The sequence below is a fragment of the Caretta caretta genome, chromosome 5 (genome assembly GCF_965140235.1).
Source record: "Caretta caretta isolate rCarCar2 chromosome 5, rCarCar1.hap1, whole genome shotgun sequence".
NCBI lineage: Eukaryota > Metazoa > Chordata > Testudines > Cheloniidae > Caretta > Caretta caretta.
This window is the reverse complement of record NC_134210.1, coordinates 47,587,516-47,614,886: the sequence shown is the minus strand read 5'-3', so window position 1 is coordinate 47,614,886 and position 27,371 is coordinate 47,587,516. Positions and strand designations below refer to the sequence as shown.

General features: G+C 41.4%; 1 protein-coding gene across 3 annotated transcripts in view; it reads left to right on the top strand.

Annotated features, from left to right (window-relative positions):
- Nucleotides 1-27,371, top strand: part of IQGAP2 (IQ motif containing GTPase activating protein 2) — a 242,355-nt gene that overhangs the window by 118,494 nt on the left and 96,490 nt on the right. For all 3 annotated transcript variants that reach the window (XM_048851522.2, XM_048851521.2, XM_048851523.2), the window contains exons 3-7: nt 12,206-12,362; nt 17,200-17,277; nt 20,022-20,098; nt 26,304-26,371; nt 26,756-26,869. In XM_048851522.2, the coding sequence (XP_048707479.1) occupies nt 12,206-12,362; nt 17,200-17,277; nt 20,022-20,098; nt 26,304-26,371; nt 26,756-26,869 (494 nt within the window). The remainder of the gene's footprint in view (nt 1-12,205; nt 12,363-17,199; nt 17,278-20,021; nt 20,099-26,303; nt 26,372-26,755; nt 26,870-27,371) is intronic.

Below are 27,371 nucleotides of genomic sequence, written 5' to 3'. Positions count from 1 at the left end.
AGAGGCATGATAAAACATGCATTGCAACCACTGAGCCTTGCTAACTCTGTTACATGCACCCTACCTTTCTAGCTGCCTGGGAAATGATCAACTTGGCTCTGTCCTTGGTACCCTTCTTGTTTCCAAGCCCTCCCTGCTACCTCCGTTCTTGGGTACTGTGATATCACCACCATCCTTCCTGTCATTCGAGCCCATAACTTGCGATCTTCTTTGGCCTTGGGCCTCTCTACATCAAGGCTACATATAAATCTTGCAGATTCTTTCTGCATAAGAAATAAGATATGGGCTTTCCTGTCCATCCCGTACCTAAAACTCTCATCCAAGCTTTCATGATAACACATCTATGTTACTGCAAATACTCTTCTTTGACCTTGACAGTTACAATCTTGTTTAACTTGACAGTTTAATCTTGTATCCATTGAGTCCTGCTGCAGAGATCATTTTCCTAGCCCATTGCTTTGACCATGTCACCCTTCTCTTTGCATTCCTCCACAGGTTCTCCCTTCTCTATTTTATCAAACAAAAACTGTTTGTCTCTCTTAAGGCCCTTCTTTGGCTTAATCTCATTTTATGTATAATCTCTTATTTGCTATCAAAATGTCGACTCCCACCTGTGACTAGCTCATGCTCTAGGCTCTATCAAACATGCATCTTCATGCTTTCTTCCATGCTGATCTTCAGTAGGTCCTGTTTCTCTCCCTCACACCAAACCATCCTCCTCACATCCCTTCTTGAAACTCTCCCATGATGCCTACAAAGTACTTGACACCAGTTAGGCCGGTGGTTTGCTGATACCATTGCCTATCATGCTGACCAATGCTGTCTCACTGTTTTAGTTGTACTCCCCTGTCTGTATCCATCTACTGTCTTATACTTTGATTGTCAGCTCTTTGACACAGGAACCATCTTCGTTGTTTATATAAGTACTTAGCACAGTGGGGTTCCGATCCTTATCGAGGGCTCCTACTCGCTACAGTAATATTAACAAATTATAAGTCTCCCCAGTTCCCCCGAAGAAACCACCCCAGTTTTTTAAGATCTTGAAAATAAGTTGCCTAATTCTCCTTCCAAAATGTTGCTGTGGCATCTTAATATTTAATTTAACATAATTTCATTGATGCTACTAACTCCATCATGTCTGATCAGCTGGCCTGCTGACTGCTATTCTTGCAGCTAGGAAGAACTAGATAAGGCTTCCTCTGGAGCTACTCGTGGTTTCTTTATCTACTACTGCACTGTGAACTCCATTCCAGTCCCCCTCCCTCCTTCCTTTGTTTCCTCCCCATGGTCTTTGCTTCTTTGCCAGCATTTCTTCCCAGCCCTTGGCAGCTTGGAGTCAAGCCAAGGACAGGAAAGTAAGAGGGGCCTCCCTCATGATGATGCAGACTCATGGTTTGTTAGTGTTGGACCCTGTTCAATGTCTTATCTTTGAGAACTGTTGCTGAATTTGATGGGCGTGATATGAAGCACTAAATTTTAATGTCCCTGCATATCTGAAAAGGTAGCAAAACGAAACCTTCTTCAAGAGTTTCATGAAAGTGCTTGTTTAATTGTAGGGATTGGAGAATGATGTCTGGGTGCAGTGAAATGCGCCAGTGCATATTGCTGTAAACTAGAATGGTGAGTGCAGATGCTAGAAGGCTCTGTACCTTTTAGCTATTAGAAGTGCTGAGTAAACAAGGCTTTGTCAGATGACTTGCTGATTGAGACAGCAAACACAGGCCTGGATGGGCCATGCTAAACTTTAGAACAGTATTCTGAGCGGCAGTTTACATTTTGAACTCTAATCACTAATTAACCCACATAGAAGCACGGTGGGATAAAACAGATTAAAATAGCAAATAGTTTCTGTGCTGTCACCTTGTGAACTTGAATTTTGTAACAGTATCATCAAGATTCAATTTGATTCAAAAGCCTGGCATGAAAAAATAGTGTATATAAGTTACTTTTAATATACTGCACACAGGGCCATATTGATCCCATGACCTTTCTCCTCTCCTCCTCCCCCCCACCACCAGTCTCCTCCTTTTCACTGAAAGAAAAGAAGTACTTGTGGCACCTTAGAGACTAACAAATTTATTTGAGCATCAGCTTTTGTGAGCTACAGCTCAGTTCTTCGGGTGCTGTAAGTTCTTCTGAGCAGCTGCCATGCCCTTTTTATTGATTAGAGATACCTTGCACGCTTTTTGGCTGCCTGTCAGATTCCAATGACAGTTCTGTTTGTTCATATTTATCTTAGTGTGTGTTTCCTCTGTTGCCCTGCTACTCTTTGTTCTAAAGATCTTTTCCATTTATCCTCTGCCCCTTTCCTCTCATGTACTCTTGCTGGTGCTCCTTTCTGCCCCATTATCATTGCTAGGGGGACTCCCCAGAAGCAACAAGATGGCTCCCAGAGCACTGCGGGGGATCTCATCTCACTACATAGGGCATAGATGAGAGCCAAAGCTATTTGGTCCTTGTTGAACAGTGGGGACTAAGATACTTTAAATGTTGTACCAAGCTACAGTGTGTCTCAGTGCACTTCAGTGTATCTTCATATCTTGAGAAATGTCAGACATTTAAAACAGATATTAGTCCCATTCAGACTTCTTCCTAAAATAGAAAGAGGAGTGCACAAATCATTAAGACCCCAATTCAGGAATGCACTTAAGCGCATAGTTAAATTGCATGGACTTCAGTGGTACATAAGCAAGTGATTAAGTGCTGTTCTGAATAGGGACGCTTTCCTGAATCACAGTCTAACAGTACAAAAATAAGGAGTTGGGGAAAAATCAAGATAGTGGATGTGAATTATCACCTTGAAACAGTTATGCTGCTGTTTATCCGCTACCTACTATAGTACTGCAGTTCTTTATTAATGCTAATGAAATATTTGGTACCACTCATTACAGTGAAGCAATTATTGACTAAACAGCAAGTATTTTCTTGCTGTTTCCATTCAAGTTATAACATTATGCCTGGTAAATACACACAGCCAGCCATGTAAATGTCATGTTCCCGAAGAACCTCAACTGTAGTGGCTAAATAGTTCAGTGGTAAACATTGTTAAAGTACTTCCTCTAAAGGAGATGATGATGTTAAATTAGTAGGCTTGGAAAGATTTGATTTTTTTTTTTTTAAATCGGTAAATGTTTAACTGTTAGTTTCACCACACTCGTGCAAACATACAAATACTTCCATTGATAAAAATTGAAGTTTACAGAAGTAAGAATCATGTGCAACATCATCCTGGTATGCATCAGGAAACAGCCAACTTAGAGAGGAACAAGCATTTTTAGACCACTGAGGTCATGGGCAGACCATATTGTTGTTAGAAATACTATAAAACAAAGTAAAAGCAACTCGTGATAAATTTTATAGATTTCGTCAAGGCTTTTGACGGCATACCCAGGCGGTCTCTGGAAAATGATGGCACTCTAATTATTTTTGGTGGTGTTCCGTAAAGTAATCAAGGATGTATATGATAATGCTGAATACAGTCAGAGATTGTGACAATATCAGCTAATGGTTTGCAGTGACAACTAGAGTAAGGCAAGGATGTATTATGTCCCCACTATTGTTTTTCACTGTCATGAGGAAAGTAACCACAGAAGGCAATCAGGGAATTTTATGGACAAATGAAGCACAACAGGATGGCCTCGTTTTTGTTGATGATATTGGCCTGCTTAGTCTAACTCGGAGGTTCTCAAACTGTGGTCCGTGGACCAGCTCCATTCAGGTTGTCCATGGATAGTTCCTGGGTGGGCGGCCGCACATGAGAGAATGAAGGGCCACCCACCTAATTAGCTGCATGGCTCCACTAATTAGGTTCCTGGTCCCTGAAAAGACACACATGTATGTGAGGCGGCGGCCTTGGGGGAATAGTAGGCAGGTGGGAGGGGGGAAGTAGGGTGAGAAGAGGGGGTGGGGGAAATTTGGGACGTGCAGAGAAAGAGGCGACTTTCCCCCAGCTCTCTTCTTTTATGGAGCAGTCATGGAAATAGATGAAGAATTGAGAAGATCAACTCATTCCAAAGTAAATGCCTGAGGAAGCTCTTCACAGTCCATTGGAAAGAACATTCTTGCAACATTAAAAATTCAAAAAGGAGAGCGAACCCAACCTACAGCAAATATAGAAAGATAACAATGGACCTATTTAAGACATGCTTTAAGGACGTCACCAACATGACTTCTGTGGCAAGTTATAATATGAACATCACTTGGAAAGGGGGGAAAAAAAGAGGAAGACCTAGAGAAACATTATGTAGAATAATACAGAAAGAAGCCAAATCCATTAACATGACACTCAGAAGCCTGAACAGACCAGAAGAAGACCAGAATAAATGGTGGAAACTGGTGAACGCCCTTTGCAACTGAGGTTATGAGAAGATAAAGGAAAGAAAAATGATGCTAGAGTTTAAGAATATTAACTTTGTATATTTTGGTATGTGATATTTGACAATTTTTGTTTTAAGTTATGAAGTTTCCACTCTGAATCTCAATGTCTACTGCTATTAAATAGTTGTGACACCCCTCAATTTCCTGTGAAAATTTAAAGATCATTAATAGAAAAGCTGAAAAACAAAAACATTGATATCAAAAGTATATAAAATCAAATTTTGCCAACCCTAATAATCAGTTATTGCTCTACACCTAGTTTATATTAAATCTAAAACGTTAGAATTAAACCTCATGAAGTTTCGAAACTAATCTTTTAGCTAATTTCTACCAGAATAATTAAAATACATAAGTTACAATTGACATGTAGTACCCCTCGGAACATTTATACTGAAAAACTAAAAAGAACAACTTAGCATAGAGTCTTGAAAATCAGTACTCAGGTTAGACCAGAGGTTCTCAAAACAGTGTTCCATACAGCACTGTTGGTCTGCAGCAAGCTGGCCAGCCCTGTGGTACTAGGTTCCCTGTTCAGTCACATTAAAATGAGCTACAAATACATTCAGTACTTAAGGAATTCCCGTTGCCATAGGGATGTTAACATGATTACAGATAGGAGAGGATGATTTGGACATTGGTTTGTGTCACTTTCTGATAACTAAGGCAGTCACAGACCAGTTCACACATACTGTACGACAGCCTGTCCACCAGAGGTTTATATGCTCAGAAAACTGAGGTTGGAATCCAAGATTCAAAAACCGCCAATTTCTCACCCCAGAACGGAAAAAGCACACTTCGTCATTATGTCTTAGGTTAGAAAGGCTCATGAGATGATGTATTCCGTTGCACTTTGATTCATTACAGGATAGAAGAAAGTGGTTTCACTGAGGCAAAGACTATCCAAATAGTTCTTCAGGAAACTACTCACAATAGATCTTGGACAGTATCAGACAAAACTGTATGGAACCAGTGTCATTAAGAAGCACTGCTGCCTGCAGCGCAGAAACGGAGTGGAAAGTATGGTTTCACTGGCATGTCTCCCCCTGTTCCACCCCATAGATTTATACCGTATGGATGCATGCCAAGGTTTTTTGAGTTATGACTTTTTAATGACCATGGAAAAATATACATGCAAGAGCAAAGTGTCATACTATTTGTCTTCTCCAAAGCATGAGAAGACAATAAGAAAAGCTAAATTTTCCTCAGAGTTAGTGTGAATCCAGGTTCTACTGAAGTCAATTATTTCCATGGGTCATTTTTGCTAGTCCTTGACTTATGGCTTCTAAAACTGTTGTAAAAGCAGCAGATAGAGCTGGCCAACTGATGAATGGGAGTTAACGAAGGGTCAAATTTGAACTTTTACCCTAGTCAGCTAGCACTTGGGAAGTGACTAGTCCAAAACATAGCATGCTTCCTCAGCAGCATGGGTAGGCTTGGAAGAATTTGATTTTCATCAGTAAATGTTTGTCCATGATTTTACCATGCACACACAAACAAACAAAAAGTGTTTCCATAGACAAGCAAAATTTACAATCAGGAAAAGAAAAATGCTGCTTGAACTTGAAGTTTGATTTAAGGATAATTATTTTGTATATTTTGACATGTGATGTTGACAATTTGTTTTAACAGTTATAAAGCTTTAACTTTTTGAATCTCAATATCTACAGTCACTAAATAATTATTGGGTAACCCACACACACACACACACACACACTCACACTCAATTTCCTGTGAAACTGGAAACTGAAAATTAAAATCAAAAATAAAAAATACTTAAGAATAAATATCGATATCTGTTGAAATTATATAACAATAAAAATGGAATTCTGCCAAGCCTAAATATGGGTTACCATGAGTACATCAAATGTATCCTCTGTTCCTTATACTGAGTCCCTATATAATATCACATCAAGTTCTAGGACTCAATCCTTCTCTTCAAGCCCTGGTCTACACTAGGAGTTGAGGTCGAATTTAGCAGCGTTAAATCGGTTTAACCCTGCGCCTATCCACATGACGAAGCCGTTTTTTCGACTTAAAGGGCTCTTAAAATGGATTTCCTTACTTCACCCCCAACAAGGGGATTAGCGCTGAAATCGGCCTTGCTAGGTCGAATTTGGGGTATTGTGGACACAATTAGACGGTATTGGCCTCTGGGAACTATCCCAGAGTGCTCCATTGTGACCGCTCTGGACAGCACTCTCAACTCAGATGCACTGGCCAGATAGACAGGAAAAGGCCCGCGAACTTTTGAATTTCAATTTCCTGTTTGGCCAGCGTGGCAAGCTGCAGGTGACCATGCAGAGCTCATCGGCAGAGGTGACCATGGAGTCCCAGAATCGCAAAAGAGCTCCAGCATGGACCGAATGGGAGGTACAGGATCTGATCGCTGTATGGGGAGAGGAATCCGTGCTATCAGAACTCCGTTCCAGTTTTTGAAATGCCAAAACATTTGTCAAAATCTCCCAGGGCACGAAGGACAGAGGCCATAACAGGGACCCGAAGCAGTGCCGTGTGAAACTTAGGCTTGCCTCAGCTCCTTACCAGAAAACCAGAGAGGCGAACGGCCGTTCCGGGTCAGAGCCCAAAACATGTCACCTCTATGATGAGCTGCATGCCATTTTAGGGGGTTCAGCCACCACTACCCCAGCCGTGTTGTTTGACTCCTTCAGTGGAGATGGTGGCAACACGGAAGCAGGTTTTGGGGACGAGGAGGAGGAGGAAGTGGTTGTAGATAACTCACAGCAAGCAAGCGGAGAAACCGTATTTCCTGACAGCCAGGAACTGTTTCTCACCCTGGACCTGGAGGCAGTCCCCCCTGGAACCTACCCAAGGCTGCCTCCTGGACCCGCCAGGTGGAGAAGGGACCTCTGGTGAGTGTACCTTAAGCAAGCATGTTTAATGATTAATTTGCCCTGGCATTCGTGGCTCTCCTAGATATACTCCCAAAGCCTTTGCAAAAGGTTTCTGGGGAGGGCAGCCTTATTCCATTCACCATGGTAGGACACTTTACCACTCCAGGCCAGTAGCACGTACTCGGGAATCATTGTAGAACAAAGCATTGCAGTGTATGTTTGCTGGCATTCAAACAACATCTGTTCTTTATCTCTCTGTGTTATCCTCAGGAGAGTGATATCATTCATGGTCACCTGACTGAAATAGGGTGCTTTTCTTAAGGGGACATTCAGAGGTGCCCGTTCCTGCTGGGCTGTTTGCCTGTGGCTGAACAGAAATGTTCCCCGCTGTTAGCCACGGGGAGGGTGGAGGGACTAGCCACGCCCTGGGGGGAGGCAAAATGCGACCTTGGAACGAAAGCGCATGTGCTGTGTATGTAATGTTAACAGTAAGGTTTACCATGAAAGAGTGTAGCCATTGTTGAAAGGTAGCGGCAGTGTGATGAGAGGAGGCTGAGGCAGCTGGAGGATTAAACTAATATGCTCCAGCGTACGGTTGAGCTGCAGGAAAGGCAGCAGGAGCACAGACCGCCGCTACATCCCCTGTGTTACCAACCACCCTCCTCCCCAAGTTCCATAGCCTCCTCACCCAGACGCCCAAGAACGCAGTGAGGGGGCCTCCGGCCACCCAGCCACTCCACCCCAGAGGATTGCCCAAGCAACAGAAGGCTGGCATTCAATAAGTTTTAAAGTTTTAAACTTTTAAAGTGCTGTGTGGCCTTGTCCTTCCCTCCTCTACCACCCCTCCTGGTGCTTCTCTCCTCCACCACCCCTCCTTGGCTACCTTAGTAGTTATCCCCCTATTTGTGTGATGAATTAATAAAGAATGCATGAATGTGAAGCAACAATGACTTTATTGCCTCTGCAAGCGGTGATCGAAGGGAGGAGGGGAGGGTGGTTAGCTTACAGGTAAGTAGAGTGAACCAAGGGGCGGGGGGGGGGGTTCATCAAAGAGAAACCAATGGACCTTTCACACCGTAGCCTGGCCAGTCATGAAACTGGTTTTCAAAGGTTCTCTGATGCGCACCATGCCCTCCTGTGCACTTCTAACCGCCCTGGTGTCTGGCTGTGCATAACCAGCGGCCAGGCGATTTGCATCAACCTCCCACCCCGCCATAAACATCTCCCCCTTACTCTCACAGATATTGTGGAGTGCACAGCAAGCAGTAATAACAGTGGGAATATTGGTTTCGCTGACGTCTAACCGAGTCAGTAAACTGCGCCAGTGCGCTTTTAAACATCCAAATGCACATTCTGCCACCATTCTGTGCTTGCTCAGCCTGTGGTTGAACAGCTCCTGACTACTGTCCAGGCTGCCTGTGTCCGGCTTCATGAGCCATGGCATTAAGGGGTAGGCTGGGTCCCCAAGGATACATATAGGCATTTCAACATCCCCAACGGTTATTTTCTGGTCTGGGAATAAAGTCCCTTCCTGCAGCTTTTGAAACAGACCAGAGTTCCTGAAGATGCGAGCGTCATGTACCTTTCCCAGCCCTCCCACGTTGATGTTGGTGAAATGTCCCTTATGATCCACCAGTACTTGCAGCACTATTGAAAAGTACCCCTTGTGGTTTATGTACTTGCTGGCTTGGTGCTCCGGTGCCAAGATAGGAATATGGGTTCCGTCTATGGCCCCACCACAGTTAGGGAATCCCATTGCAGCAAAGCCATCCACTGTGACCTGCACATTTCCCAGGGTCACTACCCTTGATATCAGCAGATCTTTGATTGCGTTGGCTACTTGCATCACAGCAGCCCCCACAGTAGATTTGCCCACTCCAAATTATTCCTGACTGACCGGTAGCTGTCTGCCATTGCAAGCTTCCACAGGGCTATTGCCACTCACTTCTCAACTGTGAGGGCTGCTCTCATCTTGGTATTCATGTGCTTCAGGGCAGGGGAAAGCAAGTCACAAAGTTCAAGGAAAGTGCCCTTACACATGCAGAAGTTTTGCAGCCACTGGGAATCGTCCGAGACCCACAACACTATGCGGTCCCACTAGTCTGTGCTTGTTTCCCAGGCCCAGAATCGGCTTTCCATGGCATGAACCTGCCCCATTAGCACCATGATGCCTGCATTGTCAGGGCCCATGCTTTGAGAGAAGTCTCTATCCATGTCCTCATCACTCTCGTCACCACGCTGACATCGCCTACTCACCCGGTTTCGCTTTGCCGGGTTCTGGTGCCGCATATACTGCTGGATAATGCGTGTGGTGTTTAATGTGCTCCTAATTGCCAAAGTGATCTGAGAGGGCTCCATGCTTGCTTTGGTATGGCGTCTGCAAAGAGAAAAGGCGCAGAACGATTGTCTGCCGTTGCTCTGACGGAGGGGGGGCAACTGATGACATGGCTTACAGGGCTGGCTTACTGGGAATTAAAATCAACAAAGGGGGTAGCTTTACATCAAGGAGAAACACAAACAACTGTCTCACAGAATGGCCCCCTCAAGGATTGAACTCAAACGCCTGGGTTTAGCAGGCCAATGCTCAACCCACTAAACTCTCCCTTCCTCTGGTATTTCAGGCAGGACTTCACGGAGGGAGTGGGGAGCAAATGAATACAAAACAAATCTGTTCTCTTTCTTGTTTTGATCCACTTCATCTATCTCTTACATCTTTGGCTGGCAGCAGACTGTTCAGAAGGACTGCAAGCCATCCACATCTACTGGCTGCCCGGCAGAAGATGGTACAATAGGACTGCTAGCCATCCTCATCTCCTGCCTGCTCACCATAAGATGGTACAATAGGATTGCCTGCAGGACTAAAGAGAATGATCTGGTTGAGTCACTCCTAATTTAGTCCCTGCACCCATATCTGGGCCAGAAGCACCTCGGACATGATGAGGATGGTTTTCAGGCCTATTGTACCGTCTGCTGCCACAAGGCAATGGGTTGCTGCTGCTGTGTAGCAATACAGTACCGCATCTGTGAGCACTCAGGAGGCATATGATGACAGTGAGCTGAGCAGGCTCCATGCTTGCCGTGGTATGGCGTCTGCACAGGTAACTCAGGAAAAAAGGCGCAAAACGATTGTCTGCCCTTGCTTTCACGGAGGGAGGGTGGGCCTGATGACATGTACCCAGAACCACCCGCGACAATATTTTTTGCCCCATCAGGCATTGGGATTTCAACCCAGAATTCCAATGGGCAGCAGAGACTGCGGGAACTGTGGGATAGCTACCCACAGTGCAACACTCCGGAAGTAGACGCTAGCCTCGGTACTGTGGAAGCACTCCGCCAAGTTAATGCACTTTAATGCACTTAGAGCATTTTGTGTGGGGTGACACAATTGACTATATAAAAACGATTTCTAAAAAAAGACTTTTTTAAATTCAACCTAATTTCGTAGTGTAGACATACCCCAAGTCATTTAATGATCGGGACCCAGGATACCGAAAAGATCAACCTGAATTTTTAATGCAAGGACCGCATGTGACAACTCCCTTCCTCTGGCACAACAGAATTGTCTATTTAAAGGTAACAGTCATTTGTGAGCGCAGCAGAGCTTTCTTGGGGGAGTGGCTCAAAACTGGAGAAAACGCTGGCAGGATTCAAGAATTACCACAAACCTCAGCACTTTCTATTCCAAGGGCAAGGCACACTTTCACCTTCCCTTCATTAATACATAAATGAAGGGGACACCACCATCAGGTCAAAAACAGCAAACAAGAAGAAAAGCTCACCCAAGTAGGGTGCAATATGCATTGCTTAATGCACTAATGGAAGGGACTCTGCTCTGGGTGCAGCATAAGAACTTGAGTAAAGATTGCGCCATTGAAGCCAGATTAGAGAATTTTGGGGCCCTGTGCACTACGGAAATTGGGAACCTACCACCTCCCGTAAACTTAGAGCATGTGACAGCAGCAGCAGCGGGCCACAGATTCCACTAAAACCCTTTGGTGGGCCAAAGGTCTTTCTCTTCTCTCCACCCCAAAATAGCTACATACTCATCCATGGGGTAATAACAAGCAGCGCCAGCTCTCAAGGCGGTTAGTCAGCAACAGTAGCCAGACCATGCGTGCTTCTAAGGAAACCGCTCCTGGGGCAGTTATGTAGTGCCATCCCCTACTAGAGCAATAGAGCACACTCACAGCAGCAGCATGCATTATGGCCAGCAGCAGGTCCACACAAAGAATGCAGGAGTAACACAGTGGGGGGAGAAAACTTCTCCCTGCCCACCTTCCGCTATGTGGGGTAATAGGCCAAATAAAGTGATCTGACGGGTTGGATGCGGTCCCCGAGCCACCAGCTGCTCAGACCTTTTCTTTTCTGTTGGTGGTTGAGGGACCCATCCTGAGAGCTGTGCAAGTACACATTGGTTAACTGGGTCTGGAGCCACTTCTATAGACCTATAAAGCCAGCCTTTGATTAGGAATAGGTAATTATTTATATTCTTCATAAAGACTCTGCTCTTATGACTAGGGGTAATAGCAGCCATGGGTAATGGGGCTAGAAGTTATCCGTGGGTGGAGAGTGTGTAAGCTTGGACATCCCAAGACTTGCTAAACCAGGGACACTGGGAAAGTAGTGTTTAACTCCTCCCTCTCCCCACATGCTCTTCCCATTCTTTACTTATTATTCTGAGTCAGAAGGCATAGTTCAGGAGCTTTGACTCCGTTACCAAAGTATCCCTGAGACAAAAGCTGTCATGGCTCGTTTTGTAATAGTTTTGATTTGTCGTGCCAATGAGCACATGGGGACCTCTTCTTCTGTTGCTCTGTGCATGCGTCGGTGCTTTTACTGACATCTAAGGGGTGTGGAGTTGTTGGGTGGTGGTTACTCAGAGTGCGAGCATATAATGGCATCACAGTTCTAATATACTGTACCATGTTAAAATTGCAACCAACAGAAACGGTAATTCTTGGCCGTGTGTTTTGTAGGTGGATGGAGGTCTGTTTGGCTGAAGAACTGCCACCCACTACTGAACTGGAAGAAGGCTTAAGAAATGGAGTTTACCTTGCCAAACTAGCAAAGTTCTTTGCCCCTAAAATGGTCTCTGAGAAGAAAATCTATGATGTGGAACAGACACGGTATAAGGTAACTAAGGTTTCGTTGGCAGCTGATTAAAACCAAAAGTTAAATATTTGTTGCTCTATCTTTCCCACTCTGTTTAAATGTTTTAGCACTGGGCTTTGCAGAAAGCTAATGAGTGCTTATTTCATGTTAAGATTTTCTGCATCAGCAGACTGTGTTGTGTCCTAATACATCTGGAATTCTACTCCTCTTGTTTCACTTTTTAAGATCTGTGTTGTACTTTTAGTTAAGAAAATTACTCTACCTTTCTTTCTCCTGCCAGTTGCACACACAAATTACTGTATAACTCCCCATAGTCCAATGAAGGACTGACTGTGGTCACCAGCTGGGACATGAACTTGTAGCACTGAAGAGCAGGGAGGCAATATGATAAAATATGAATAACCACTATACAGAAAAAAACATGATAGCTGTACTTAAGGGTTTTTTAAGACCAAAAAAAAGTACTTTCAGCTCCAGTGAAAACTTTTTGGTAAGGACAACAAAGCATTACCATTTGTAAAATTACAATCCATTAGGAAATAGGGGCCTAAAGCTCTATGAGACTATTTTTAAAAACAATTACCAAATTCTTACATGAACTGCTGTATAATTTGTTAGCAAATATCCCCCTTATGAGATCTGCATGTTTTTGTTTTAATATCAGACACTTTATCATGGAGGAACAAAAATCAGTCAAACAAATCAAGCTCTGCTGTTACAATCACAAGCTGCATAGTTACTTGGTGATGATGGAGAATGCGTGTATGTACATTAGTTTATATTTGGGGACCTCCTTTAAGAGCTGCTTTATTTCAGTTTGCGTAAGGAGACAGCTGGAGAATGCAAATTTTAAAGGTAGATCTGTTTTTTGGGGTGTTCTCTGTGCAGGTCCAAAATCTGTTCAGGATCTCATGAGATTAAAAAAATGTATATAGCTTAAAAATTGTGTTTATACTTTTAAAAGATTAAAAATTTTCTCTTGCTTACCTGCCACATCTGTAGTTCAGGTTTCTGTCTCTCTAGTGGCCGCTAAAACAGGAGTATTTTTCTTCCCTTTTTTTGTTTTGTTTTTTAAGTGGTGGTCTTGTCAATTGTTAGGGGAAAATAAACCTTGAGTCCTGAATTTGAGGCTTGAAATGTAGTGGTGATCCAACTGATTTTATGTTCCGTATGTTTTTAGATTGTAAATATTTGTGACTTACGAGCTTGTCTACATGAACACATATGGCATGACGAGCTGTGGTGTAAATTTATAGCTTTCTAGTGTGCTGAGTTTGCACATATGAGTTTTGCACATTGACTGTCTGTGTGGACACTGTTGCTGCACAATAAAAGTTCCCTAGTATGTACTGAAATGACCTTGGGAACTTTTAGTGCATAGCAGCAGGCTCCACACAGACAGTCAGTGTGCAGCCCGCAGGAATGCTATAGATTTACACCACAGCATGCTGTGATGTACATGCTTTGTGTAGATGTGCCCCAAGTTACATGCACGTCCTGTTACTGAGTTGGAATCTTGAACGGTTTATCATACTGCATTGTAAATTGTATGTGTATTTCAGAAGACATTACAAAATACTATGTTTTTAATTTATGAAAAACTGCAATCTTTCGAAAGAAGTCTGTACAAGTGTAGACCTGTCTTGTTGTTAGTTTCATCTCCATAAAAACTAAGTAATACTACCAAATATGAAGTCCACTAGAAACTTTGTCATTGCTATTGATCTTAAGGTGGAAGGAACTCCAGATACCACTACAACAGGCAATTGTATATAACTTTAATGTAGATTTACCTTTAGAAATGCCTCATCTTAAATTTTGGTGATTAGTACAGAAAGTCTATGGTGCAAATTTTCTCATGTGTCATATCTTTTCTGTACAAAGATACTGTTGTGTGGTAACTGAAGTGATGTATTCAAAGCCAAAAATGTTGAAAAACTGCCAGTTCAAGCTCTCTTATAAAACACAAAAACCCCTCATTTTCAGCAGTTGTGTGGCTGAAAATAGGATAACTGATTACTAGTATAATTCACAAACTGGCATGTTTGTGCCTGTTTTCATCATAACTTTTATATGAACTTAGTGTGAATTTTTTACATGAATTACAAACCCTGAGTGTGAAATCCTCTTGCCATGTGAGTAGAGAGGTGCAAGCTTTTTGGGAAGTCCAAGAACAGCAAAAAACCAAAATTCTCCATACTGCTTCAGCACTGAGTCAACTCTGACCTAAAGGGGCCTCTTCCATGAAGGAGAAAGTAGTTATTTCCCTATGCTTACAATCCTGCTACTGCTGAGACTACAAAACCAGTGCCAGTTGGTGCCAAAATTTTTGTGATGTGGCCACGTGCCCACTAGGAAACTGAGACAACCAGACTCAACTTGCATAGGTCATTGGACAGCAATCAAATGGTATTTTTTAGTCACAGTTGACCTAGACTGGATCTGAAAAGCTTTTATTTCATACCATTATGACTCATAAGACCTTTCATTCAAAGGAATGTGCTAGTGGGGAGTTACCTTCAGACTGAAGCTCGGAGCAGCTCACCAGCACACCTCTAGCTTCACATAGGAAGTAGATTCAGGTTGATGTAATCTACAGAGGGGTGGACAGGCCGAACCTGAGTGGTGCTGTGACTCCACCACGTCGTGACCCTGCTTGGTTTGGAGACGTAGTCAAATGTGTTTTTAACAGCTGTTTCCAAGATTTCACATACTTTTTTCAAATTCACGATTTCAGTGACCAAATTTTGGAATAGTTGGTTTCTTATAGTGGTGAGACTTCTAGAGTTGCAATCAAGGAGTTACCTGGAAATGCCAGGTGGGCACTTGCATGTGGAATAGGTTCTCAGATATTGCCTGTTGAAATTGGATGGAGGGATGAATGGTGCTTAGGGAGGCTTTTTTCTGTTGCTTTTTAAGCAAGCTATAAGAAGAGGATATGAGTTTTGCACATGCATATGTTCATGTGACGCTTTCATTGGGAAATTATGCCTCAGAAGATTGGATTCTAGGACTGTCAACTATGGAAACTGCTTTTTTCAAAGTGAGAACTTGTACTGAAAGAAATCATTTAAAAAAAAAAAGTTCTGGCTTTTTATGGGAAATTTCTTTTTAAATGGTGAGCTTTAATCGTGAAATTAAAGAATTTGAAATTTTTCTGTGAATTTTTTGACCAGCTGTGATTAAATGGCACTTTACAGAACAGAGCTAAACATGTTCACAGCTCTCAAGTACTTAACATTCAAATGCATATATGGCATCTTAAACTTACATCAGTAGCAACTAATAACTAATCTATTATATATTTTCGTGCATACATAAGTAAAGGATGGAAAAACAGGCTTTTCTGGTCTCTTTTCAAGGTACCTCTGCCTCTTTCCCCTGGCCTCCTTTTCTGGAGATGGTTTAGAAAAAATATAGAACCAAGAGCACCAAAAGTCCAAGGTCAAACTCAAAAGAAAGCAGAGCTTTGTCTAATTTATCCATACCATAGTCGTGTCCCATGAAAAGGGAGGGATTTCTGAATCCACACCTGGCAAGCTGGCCAAATGCTGAAATGCTTCTTCCAATAGTCTTGAAAACTGTTTGCGATTTCAGGAAATTCTGCCTTCTTCAAATATTGCTTTTCTACAAAACTTAATTAAATGTTTTGCATTAAAATCATGGATACTTCAAATTTCCAACTTAAGATTTTAAAGACTACTTGTGCTCAGAATGGACTTTAAAAAAAAAACAACAGGAAATGAGTGAATTTTCAGTGGAATAGGGCTTGTTCTTTTAGTGGAAAAATTAGTATGATATTTCAGTTAAGTGGGCCCACATCTCAGATTCTTGGCAAAAATGATTTTCATGGGCTCTTTTCTAAATTGCACACACCTCTAATTACAAATCACCTGAACTCCCCGGTTCTCCTGGAGACTTTAATGACTAAACATCCCTTTTTTGTAACAGCCCTGTCTCTCATATTTGAATTCAGGCTTGCCTTGCCCAACCAGAACAGGAGTTCTGGAGTTCTGGATCTGGAGTACTGTGTCCAGTTTTGGGCCCCACACTACAAGAAGGATGTGGATAAATTGGAGAGAGTCCAGCAAAAATGATTAGGGGTCTGGAACACATGACTTATGAGGAGAGGCTGAGGGAACTAGGATTGTTTAGTCTGCAGAAGAGAAGAATGAGGGGGGATTTGATAGCTGCTTTCAACTACCTGAGAGGTGGTTCCAGAGAGGATGGTTCTAGACTATTCTCAGTGGTAGAAGGGGACAGGACAAGGAGTAATGGTCTCAGGTTGCAGTGGGGGAGATTTAGGTTGGATATTAGGAAAAACTTTTTCACTAGGAGGGTGGTGAAACACTGGAATGCGTTACCTAGGGAGGTGGTAGAATCTCCTTCCTTAGAAGTTTTTAAGGTCAGGCTTGACAAAGCCCTGGCTGGGATGATTTAATTGGGGATTGGTCCTGCTGTGAGCAGGGGGTTGGACTAGATGACCTCCTGAGGTCCCTTCCAACCCTGATATTCTATGATTCTATAATAGGAGCCTAATAAGCAAGAAGGCATCTAGAATGCTTCTTCACCTCTTAACAATGGGACTCTTTGAACAAACTTTCTTGGAAACAGGATTTTGGGCACAGGCATTGGGATTACGAAGTCCACCTAAGAGGATGAGTTAAATGGCATGTAACTGCCTTATGATTTGGCATGCAGCTGAAACACTCTGGTTTTAGGGTCACATATTGAAAACTTAGAATGTTATTCACAGGAGAAGTGTAAAATTGTTAAGCAAAGGCAGGTAAATAGCAAAAGAAAATAATCATTCAAAATAATAATCTCTTGTCTTCCTCCTCCCCTCCTTCCATATTAGAGATCGGGCCTTCATTTTCGACACACGGATAATACTGTGCAATGGCTAAGGGCAATGGAATCCATTGGTCTACCTAAGGTAAGTATTTAAATGACATGACACAACAATTTAAATGACATGACCCACGGACAAAAAAAAACAGTGAGATTATCTTCTCCTTAATTTGCTTAAATAAAATATTGTTGAAAGCTTCAGTATGGGAAGACCTAGTTCAGGAAATCTAAAGTTTAGAAATGTTTGTTTCCTTTCAGTGTCTTTTGTCCCCTGTCACCTTCCATCTGCTACTCATTATTTTGTCCTATTTTCTTCCTATTTATTGCCAGTGACTTTTTCTAGTCTCTCCTGAATCTTCACAGTAGATCCCATGCTGTCCTTCTATCTGATTCACTCTTAATGAGTTCTCTGGGTTTCTTTCATGTTACTTCCTGTCCTCTTCCCCTTCTCTCTTTGCCCCCACCTTACACATTCCCTTTGCTTTTCTCTCCCTTTCTGTGTTGCCTGTCAACAGTTTCTCCTGATCAAAGATATTTAATACAAGGCTGGGTGGAAGCCTTTGCTGTGGCTGTTTTCGGAACAGTGCTTGGTGCATCTAAGTCACTGGGGACCAATGACACTTCTGCACCTTTATGCATTTGCTGAGGCAGCTTGTTAGCCAGCAATGTTTCTTAAAAAGCTCTCTTGCCTCTTCATATCTGTAGAATATTAACTCTTATTTCAGACCCTATTGCTTGCTTTAGGCTTGTTCAATTTATTTGGTGGCTGGCTATGTCAGTTCATCAGATATCTAGCTTCTCTTACTTCTACTCTGTCTCCCTCTCTGAAAGGTTTCACTCATGTCATGTCCCCTCTGTGCCAGGGAGGGTCATGTACTAGAAGGGTCAAGAGCTTGCTGAATCAGCCACAGGCGTGGTGACATAATGATATGGAGTGTTGCCTATGACTCTCCCTGTGGGTATTCCAAGTTGTGAGGCACCTCGTTATCACCTGCCTTTAGCTTGAGGAAGTTTTGTCTGTACCTAATGGGAGGACAGCTCCCCAACTCCACTGAACATGGGCAACATATGCACTTCACTCTAGGCCTTGCAGGCCTTGCTGCTCTCTACAGCTGCTTAGGCACAGCCCAACCCTTGAGCTTTCCAAGAGTCTGCCTGGCCTGTCCAGGCCTGGGTCTGCTGGACACTCACAATATTCACAATTTGCTGCTTCCAAAGAAGCAGGACACCCCAGTTTACCAGTTTTGCTTCAGATCGCTGCTTTGCATAACTCACTGCACTTACACTTGTTTTTACTATAAACATATCTAAGTTTGTTTTAAAAAGCTTAGAGAGTCAAGTAAAAGCAAGTAGAAGTGTGGGAAACACATGGTTACAAATGAAATTAAATCATAACATGCATTCTAGAACCTAGACTTAATTAACTAATCTCATGTCCTGTAGAGTATTGCTCCCCCAGAATCATCGCAGTGCTTTTCAGCCAGGCTGCTTATAACCCTCCTTACATGAGACAAGCATGCTGTCAGTTTGCCTCCTCAGTAAAGGACCCCCTGTATTTCTTTCCACCCCAGGATATACCAAACTATCCTTTGTCTGTATTCATAAACAGGCCCCTCCTTCCTGTTCGTTTAATCTCGTAGAATTTGCAGTTTCTTAGTTTTTGGCTCTGGCTCAGTATGCAAATAGGCATACATTGAGAGGTGTATAATATACAAATGACCAGACAGCAAGATAGATGGCTGTTACCTGTTGCCTGAAAGCAACATCTCCTAGGTAGGTCACCTCCTGGTGACCTGCTTAACACCAAGACTGTAAGAGCATAATTTTCAGTATAGATACCTAACTCCTTAAATATTACCTGTACATACATTTTTCAGTCATAATGATGACCACTGGGCTACTGGTTTTCAGTGGAGACCTCATATGCCTCCCCCCCCTTCGGTGAATGGTTGTCCAATATTTGACCCAGGGGATCCCTGTAAAATCCTCTGTGCCCTCTGCCAGATCGCACCAATGGGCCCCTGGTTTACACAGCCTCCATAGTGCTCCCAACCTCTTCTGACCTGGAAGCATGGGGTTGAACTCATTTTGAAATTTAGCTCTCCGCATGGAAGCATGCACCACTAGTGCTAGGTATCTTGGCAGAGCACTCTTTTTCTTAATTTGAGAAGCAGTGTTTTGTGAGTTGAACCCCAGGCTGGAATTTAGTCGTTCTAAGTTCTGATTCTGGCTTTACTGCTAATTTATGGTGTGGCCTCGGCCAAGTCACTTAATTTCTCTGTATCTCCGCTTCCTCCTCTGTTAAATGGAGACAATGCCTTCCCTGTCAGGGTGTCAAGGATTAGTTTGTATGGTGCTCTGAAAATGTAAACTTTTATATGTACGAAGTATTCGCCTTTTGTTAACATTGGTTCACAATTAAGCTTTACAAGTTGCAGTAATGTCCTTAAGTACCTTGGATTTCTGTATGACGTTTACAAAATCTCTGTCCTTATGAGGTTCCAAACAACATTGTATCTATATACTTATTCTTTCAGTACTTCATTAAAATGAAGAGCAAATTAAATAAAATAGGCACATGTTATATAATGTGTTTTTCACTTTAAAAGCATGCTCAATGGATCATGGAATAATGCTCATAAATGTTAAATATGTAATGTTGATAAAATTAAACTAGTACAGCACCTTGACACTGCTTGCAGTTCTAGATATCTAATATGTCTAGTAATGACCATTTAAAGCTATTGTAATGTAGCATCACTGTTCTCTAGGGGGCCCAGTTGGACTAATGAGAGAGTAAGAATAACAATTCTATTCTTTATTTTTTAGATCTTTTATCCCGAGACTACAGATGTCTATGATAGGAAAAACATACCTAAAATGATATACTGCATTCATGCACTAAGGTAACTAGTGATGGGGTGGGAGGAAATTTAGATTTAGTGACCAACTTTCAGGCCTATAGTTTCAAACTGGCTTCAAGTAACTGGTGTTCTTAACAAAAGGTAGTACTTTAAAACTTTAGTGTGTTAAGTTTGTTGACTTTGTTCTGGGTCATGGGTTTTTGAATACAATGTAAGCCTGAATGAATTTATATTACAGCACTATTGGGCAAATACTTCTGAAATCAAAGTTTTTTTTAAAAAACTACTGAAATACATAGGAGGGCTGTCTGCATGAATCTCCTACAAACACACCATTTGGAAAGTTGAAGCATTTGTTTAAAATAAAAAAGCTGTTTGTGAGACCTCTTAATCTTGAGACCCTAAGTAAAAATCACCTTTTTAGAGCGATGGGAACTTCCTCCAGAACCTGATTAAAATTATAGGCTGTGCCCAACCTCTTGAAACTGTGTCACCGCACTAATTTCCCATTTCTACAAATAAGTGCTGGTACACTTAATTGAGCTTCCATGTTAAAACAATGCCAGTACAAATGTGTTGACCAGGGGAATGAAAATGAGGCACTTGAAGCTCTGCCTTGACACCAAATTAGAACTGTTGCCTTCCAAAGTGAAGTACATACATTCTTAATCATTCATACCCCTAATCTATTTTGCCTCAGGTTTTAAATGTTGGGCACATTTCTCTTATAGATATCTAGCTAGTTTAGTTGTAATGCAGTACAAAGCCAGGGAAGTTTTGGTTACATCACTATAGTGGAACTAAAAGCTTTTTCTGCCTTAAAAATTCTTCCTCTTGATGTTTAAAATGTAAAAGTCTAGAATCTCTGTCTCTGACGTTCTGTCCGTGGTGGTGGTATTTGCAGACTAGACTCCTTCCTGGTTCTGTGAAGCTCTCTTGCCATCTATGGAAGCCTTTTCCTTCCATAACTTTTCTTAGTGTCAGGATTGTAAAGATGAGTTTTGGGCATAATTTGACTATTCTGTTTTGTCAACATTCATAGCTGAGCCATTTGGCATGTCAGTAGCCCTAGGAACTAGTAAATGTGCCATAGGTGAAATGTTTTACTTATAGCATAATTGTTGAAATCCTGCTCCTGCAGTCTTGTGTAAGAAGTGTGCCTAATACCAGTAAATAAGGTATACATTCAATATTTAATGTTTCTTTCCAAATGCTGGAAGTTTGGCCTTAGCAGTCATATAAATTCTTTTGCAATAAGTGTTGCCATTTAAATTATTGCATTTGGTGTAATATTAACTGGACAGCATCACAATGGTTACATAAATACAGGAGGGTAGCTATAGTCTAAAACTATGGAGCTGGTCTTTCTGTCAGTGAGTGTCTTGTGTAAGCTTGAAATGATTTCCTGAAGTGGACACATGGGGCTCTTAATATTAAGCAGCTTATAAAGAAATGGTGGGCTAAGTTCCATTTCGGTGATGTCATGATCTTTATTCAGATGTTCTCCAGACCAGGCTTTCAAATGGTTATATTTGCTGAAAGTAAAGACTTAATCAATTGTGGGATTGACTAATACTTTTTACCCATATTTCCTGTATCTTTTTTTTTAAACATTTGCTTCAGCTTTGCATGTTGCTTGCAATAACAGTGTAACAATTAGTATTATCCTTCTTGAGCTGTGTTTTGCAATGGTTTGGTTCTTGAGGTATTCATTTTCCCTTCTGCAGCCTGACCTTGGTCAGGATGCATGCCAAAACATCAGAGCTGATCCGTGTGGTTTCTTGCCCTTCATTCTCAATTTGTTTACATTTCACTTAAATCCTCCTTGCTATGGTACATATCAGCACAAAGTTACCACACTCAAATCTTAAAAACAAACAAAAAACAAAATGGTACTATCGGCTGGTGATTCTGTACCATGAATTGCCCACCCTTCCTTTTGACAGCATTTAACCCTTTGCTGCTTTGACTTGATGTGTAAGACGCAGGCATAAAGTCACTGCACTCTGTCCACATTTTCTCTGACCTCTTCTAAAATGCACCATGACCATGTGGTACATTTCTCTACTGTAATTGTCTTGCAGCTTAAGCCCCAAAGTCTGTCTTGCATTACACACACAGCTCCATTAAAATAACATTTAAATGCTTGAATTTGCCGCATTAAAGTTAAGAAATGCCAGAATTAAGGTTGGCTGTGTACCCTTAATTCATCCTCCTTGTGTATGCGCATTATGATAGTCTTTAATTACATGATCATATGTTTTTCTCCAAGACCCTTGATGGATTCAATACAAAAGGTGGATGGTGATCTGGGGGTAAATCATGGTTAAGGTTAAGATTTTTGTCACCATGACTTTTACTAAAAATAACCAACAGGTTGCAGGCAATAAACAAAAAATCACGGGAGCCTGTGCCCTGTCTTTCATTTTTAGTGTAAAAAAAAAAAAACTGGGAGTGAGAGGACTTGGGAGCAAAGGTAGAAATGTCAGTTGGAGCCCCATGGTGGGGGACTGATAGCCTGAGCTCCACTGCCATGGGACGGGGTGTGTGCGTGTGTGTGCGCGCGTGTGCATGGCACAGGCCAAAATCTGTGACTAAATTGTATCTGTAATCATGGTTGTACAGTGTGACAGGCTATGTTCTGTAAGACCCTATAGCCATTTGCTTCAGAACTTGGAAGGCATGTTTGAATGAGGCAGGGGATTGCAGAAGACAGGATGAACTCTTGCCTAAGGCAACTGAATGTTGCTCTGGAGTAGAACTGGATTCTATCCCTGCCTGTACTACAGCCCTCCTATGTGATGCTCGTCAAGTTGCTTAAACTAAACATTTCAGACGTGGCCACTAACTGTTGCTTGTTTTGTGAGAATCCACAATGTGAGATCCTCGTGTTTGATTTGCAGAAATGCTGAGCACTCTCAGCTGCTCCTGAAGTCAGCTGCTCCTGAAGTCAATGGGAGCTGTGCTTTAAAAGAATAATGCTAAGTGAATCAGGATCTCGTCACTTCAAACTGAGCACCCAAATTAATGGATGTTCTTGACTTTAATCTCTCTGTGTCTCGGTTCCCCATCTGTAAAATGGGATTAATGCCACCTCACAAATGTTGTGAAAATAAAATATTTGTGACAGTCATACTATAGTGATGAGCCCTACCAAAAAGCCCATGAGGAAACTCTGAATTCTGTATTTGGAGCAGGTGCCCAGTGATTTGAACGGTGCCCAGTGGATAAGGACTGTGACCACATATTGAACAATAAGGAGAAAACAAAATATTGACCCGCTGCTCATTAAGTGCATCCAGTTAGCGCATGGAAAGCAGGGGTTCTGTGGGGCGGGAAATGTGATCATGTAATTAAAGACTGTACCATAATGCATATGCACAAGAAGGCTGAATTAAGGATGCTTGTGCAACCTTAATCTGGCACTTAACTTTTGAGTGGTTGACTTTGAAACTGTAATAATGTTCTTTTAATATAACTTTTAGTCTCTCTAAATTCCTAGCTTTTAAAAAAAAAAAAAAAGAAGTCCAGTTGATGGAATTTGATGGTTTTTTGTTTGTTTTTGGTTTGGTTTGGTTTTTTTCGGGTTTGTTTTTTATGTTGATACTCACATGGCTAATGAGCTGGGTTTGAGTCTTTAGATCCGCAGCACATACCTCTGCCACTTGAGCTAATGGAGTAACTGATAGCAGTAGTTGGTTGTGACCACTTCAAGTTCCAAACTGCTTCACTTGAATGAAATGCTATGAGTATTGATTCCTGCTCCTTAGTAGGAGTACTCACTAATAAGGTTCCCAGTAAACATATGCCCCATGAGTAATCTATTAAATTGAGCCATTCCCACACAGTAAAATGTTTTTAAACTAACTGGCTTTAAGTCATTGTTCAGATGCACGTTTGTTAATATTCACATTAAAAATTAAGCCTTATTACAAAGAACATGCATTAGATATGCATGTTTTCCAGCGAATGTATTCCTTAATACAAAAGAAGGCAGTTGCATTCCTGACTACCGGTACATTTTTTTTTTTTTAAACAAAATGAAAAGCAAGCTCCAAGCACCACCTTGTGGTAAGCTCCTCCAAGCCAAGGAGAATAGAACATAGACCACATTACTCAACCATGTACAGTAGAACTGTAGTTTGCACAAGAGATTGAAATCGTACATTTATCTGCCATATTCCAAACCACTTCTGTTCTTTTGCAGTACTATATATTATACAGTGGTGACTGCTAAAAAGCCAGCATTTCCCCGGCTATCATGCCATTTTTTTATTGGGCACTTCAGACAAGACAGAGGGCCAGTCTACACCAGAATCGCTACAGCGGCTGCTCTGCTGTTGTTCTGCCCGTGCAGGCGCTCTATTCTGACGGGGGAGAACTTCTCCCGTCGATGTAAGGTTGCCCACAGGGGGCCTTAGATCAGTTTAACTGATGTCACTTGGCTTTTCCACACCCCTGAGCGACTTAAATTATACCTAAGTAAGTGATAGTGTGCACAAGCCCATAGTCCTGGCCTTAAAGAGGTTACAGCAAAAACCTTTCAAAACATTGCAAGGGAAGACTAACAAAAAAGCAGTTTGTGGTAAAAGGGAGGACTGGGCTAATGCAAAGAGACTGGGGTAGTTTGGGGCTTTTTAGGTGAATTTTAACTGTTTTTCATTTAATTGTTAATTTATTTAATGCATTCTTGTAAATTGAGGGTGGCAGATGGAATGATTCCAAGTGTTGAAGCAATCTGAAGACTTCTGTGCGATGAGATATGATGGTGGGATTGGATGTTGCAATGACACCTGCTTCCTCTGTCCCAGTGGTGGTGGTGAAGAGGGGAGACGAAACCAGTGGTGTCCCTCTTAATTAGAACAGAAAATGTCTGTGGCAGCTGTTAACAAATACACTTAATAATGTCGTCTCCTGCAATTAACGGGCAACTGAAAAAAGACCGAATATGCTTGCTGCAATGTGTGGAGATGACATGGGGGTTGGGGTGGAGGTGCCTTTTTTTAAAGGCAAAATAGCCTCCCCCTCTTATAAATATTTAGAAGTAAAGTGCCTTGTTTGAAATTTGAGCTTCACCCCACCAAAAAAATCACAAAAATATTAATTCTGTAGTCAAAATAAATTCTGGCAACTCCTGACTTTTTACATTAAAGGCCTTGCACATGGTCGGAAGATATGAATAAAGATGTGAATTTACTCAGCTGTTATCCAGATGGCAGTATATAACTTTAAGAATAATTAATATGGGTTTTCTTGTTACACCAAAATGAAAATAATGGTTCCTGGAGAGCACTCAATTGCACTGAACTTTTTTCAGCTCTCTAAAAGCATAAGAGCACTTGGTAAGCTGAAGAGTTTGGTTGGGCTTTTTAAGGGGCTATTTGAGATTGAAATACTGAGCTCGCACGCTCACGCTCTCTCTCTCTCGTTCTCGCTCAATATTAAATATGCTTAGTCTTAGGAAAACTGAGGTGAAACTTTTTCTTTAACTAAAAACATGTGGGTTCTGCAAACAGTATTCCTAATTTTGAATAGTGCATGTGAAAAGGACTACTATGTCTTCAATGCTGAGTGTCCAGACTTGGATTTGAAGCTGAATGTTGGAAATACCATCCAATATTTGCTGGTTACTGCATTCCAGCTTATATGGAACCATACCCTTCACCTATTACTGTTTATATGGATCCAATAATATCTAAATTTCCTGTTGCAATACATAAACTAGACAATAGACTGATCCCAAATTGTAATTATTAGTTATAAAAACTTTCACTTAATTTTCATGTCATGGGATTCCTGATATATTAGCTTTTGAGTTTCACTTTACTAATTCTGTATTTTAAAGGGCTATTTTGTATGAATCCAGCATCAAGGATTTATCTTTGTGTGTACCTGTACCTCTCCCTTTCCATACAATGAAATATTTCAGTACAGGCAAAAAGTCTTGCATTCCATCTGTGTCCTGTCCCCATCCAAGAGAGCTCCTTGGAATATCTCCATCTTGTGAAGATTACTTCTCCTTCTCTACGCTCACACAGTTTACGATGCACCATAGAAAATAGTCTGATGGTCAAATTTATCCCATCTCTGTCCACAGAAGTCAATAGTTAAAGATGTGTTTAATGTAGTAACATTCTAATTATGCTGATCATCATCATAAGCACTGATTTGGTTCTACAAAAAGCAGGCATTTTATTGAACATGCAAGTTTCTGGCATTGTGACTTTAGTATTTTTCTTCTTTGCAGTTTATATCTGTTCAAACTAGGTATTGCACCACAGATCCAGGATTTACTGGGAAAAGTAGACTTTACAGGTAAGTCTGTTTTAATTAGTCATATTGTAGCTAATCTATTGCATCGATGAAACCTGCTAATGTTACTGTTTCTAACAACCTACTCTCTCTCTAATGTGAGTTTTTCCCTCTCCTCTCCCAACATTCTGCACACATCCTAATTGAAGCGATTGGGAGGCTGCTATTTTTTAATGAATGTCAGCCTTTGAAAGATGGTGGGGAAGGAATTTACATGGCACATTTGTTACGGTTTTGAAACTGAGTTTTTAGCAAAATGAAAAAACTAAGTTAACAAAGTCTTAGCTTTTAAAATTATAAATCAGTTTTAGCTCTGAGTGCTCGTGAAGTTCTGAGAACTTCATTCTGTTAATCGTTTCCAACTTTCCTTTTTTAATGTATAAATAGAGGAGGAAATCAGTAACATGCGAAAGGAGTTGGAGAAGTATGGTATACAGATGCCGGCTTTTAGCAAAATTGGTGGGATTCTGGCCAGTGAATTATCTGTGGATGAAGCTGCATGTAAGTCATCTTTACCATGTTTTCCACCCAATACCTGAATTGACCATTTTTGCATAAGCTGTTGATGGTTTTGAGTCATTTCATTTAAAATATTACTTGGAAGTAACAGTTGTAGGTAGTTGTTAATATTTTTGATTCCTTGTCTAAATTACCATCATTTCCCATATTTGTTACCTTTTTAATAATTGTCAAGATGTGCACGTCTTGACTGAGTAACTGTTAAGTTATTATCATGAGGGTTTTTTTAATCTGTTTGTCTGAGAGTTCTTTGGAGCAGGGAATTGTACCTTCTTAGGTCTGTCTGACAAAAATAAAAGTTCATAATTCTTTTATTAACAATACAGATATCTAGCATTAGGCAAATTGGTTAATCTGTCTGCATTTCAGTTTTTGTGTGAAATGGTATAGGCCAAAATCTTCTAACAAACTCCTAAAGGTAAAGTGTGGACTATAACATAAGCCTATATTTAACTTCAGACACTTGTTAGAACAATTTTTCCTA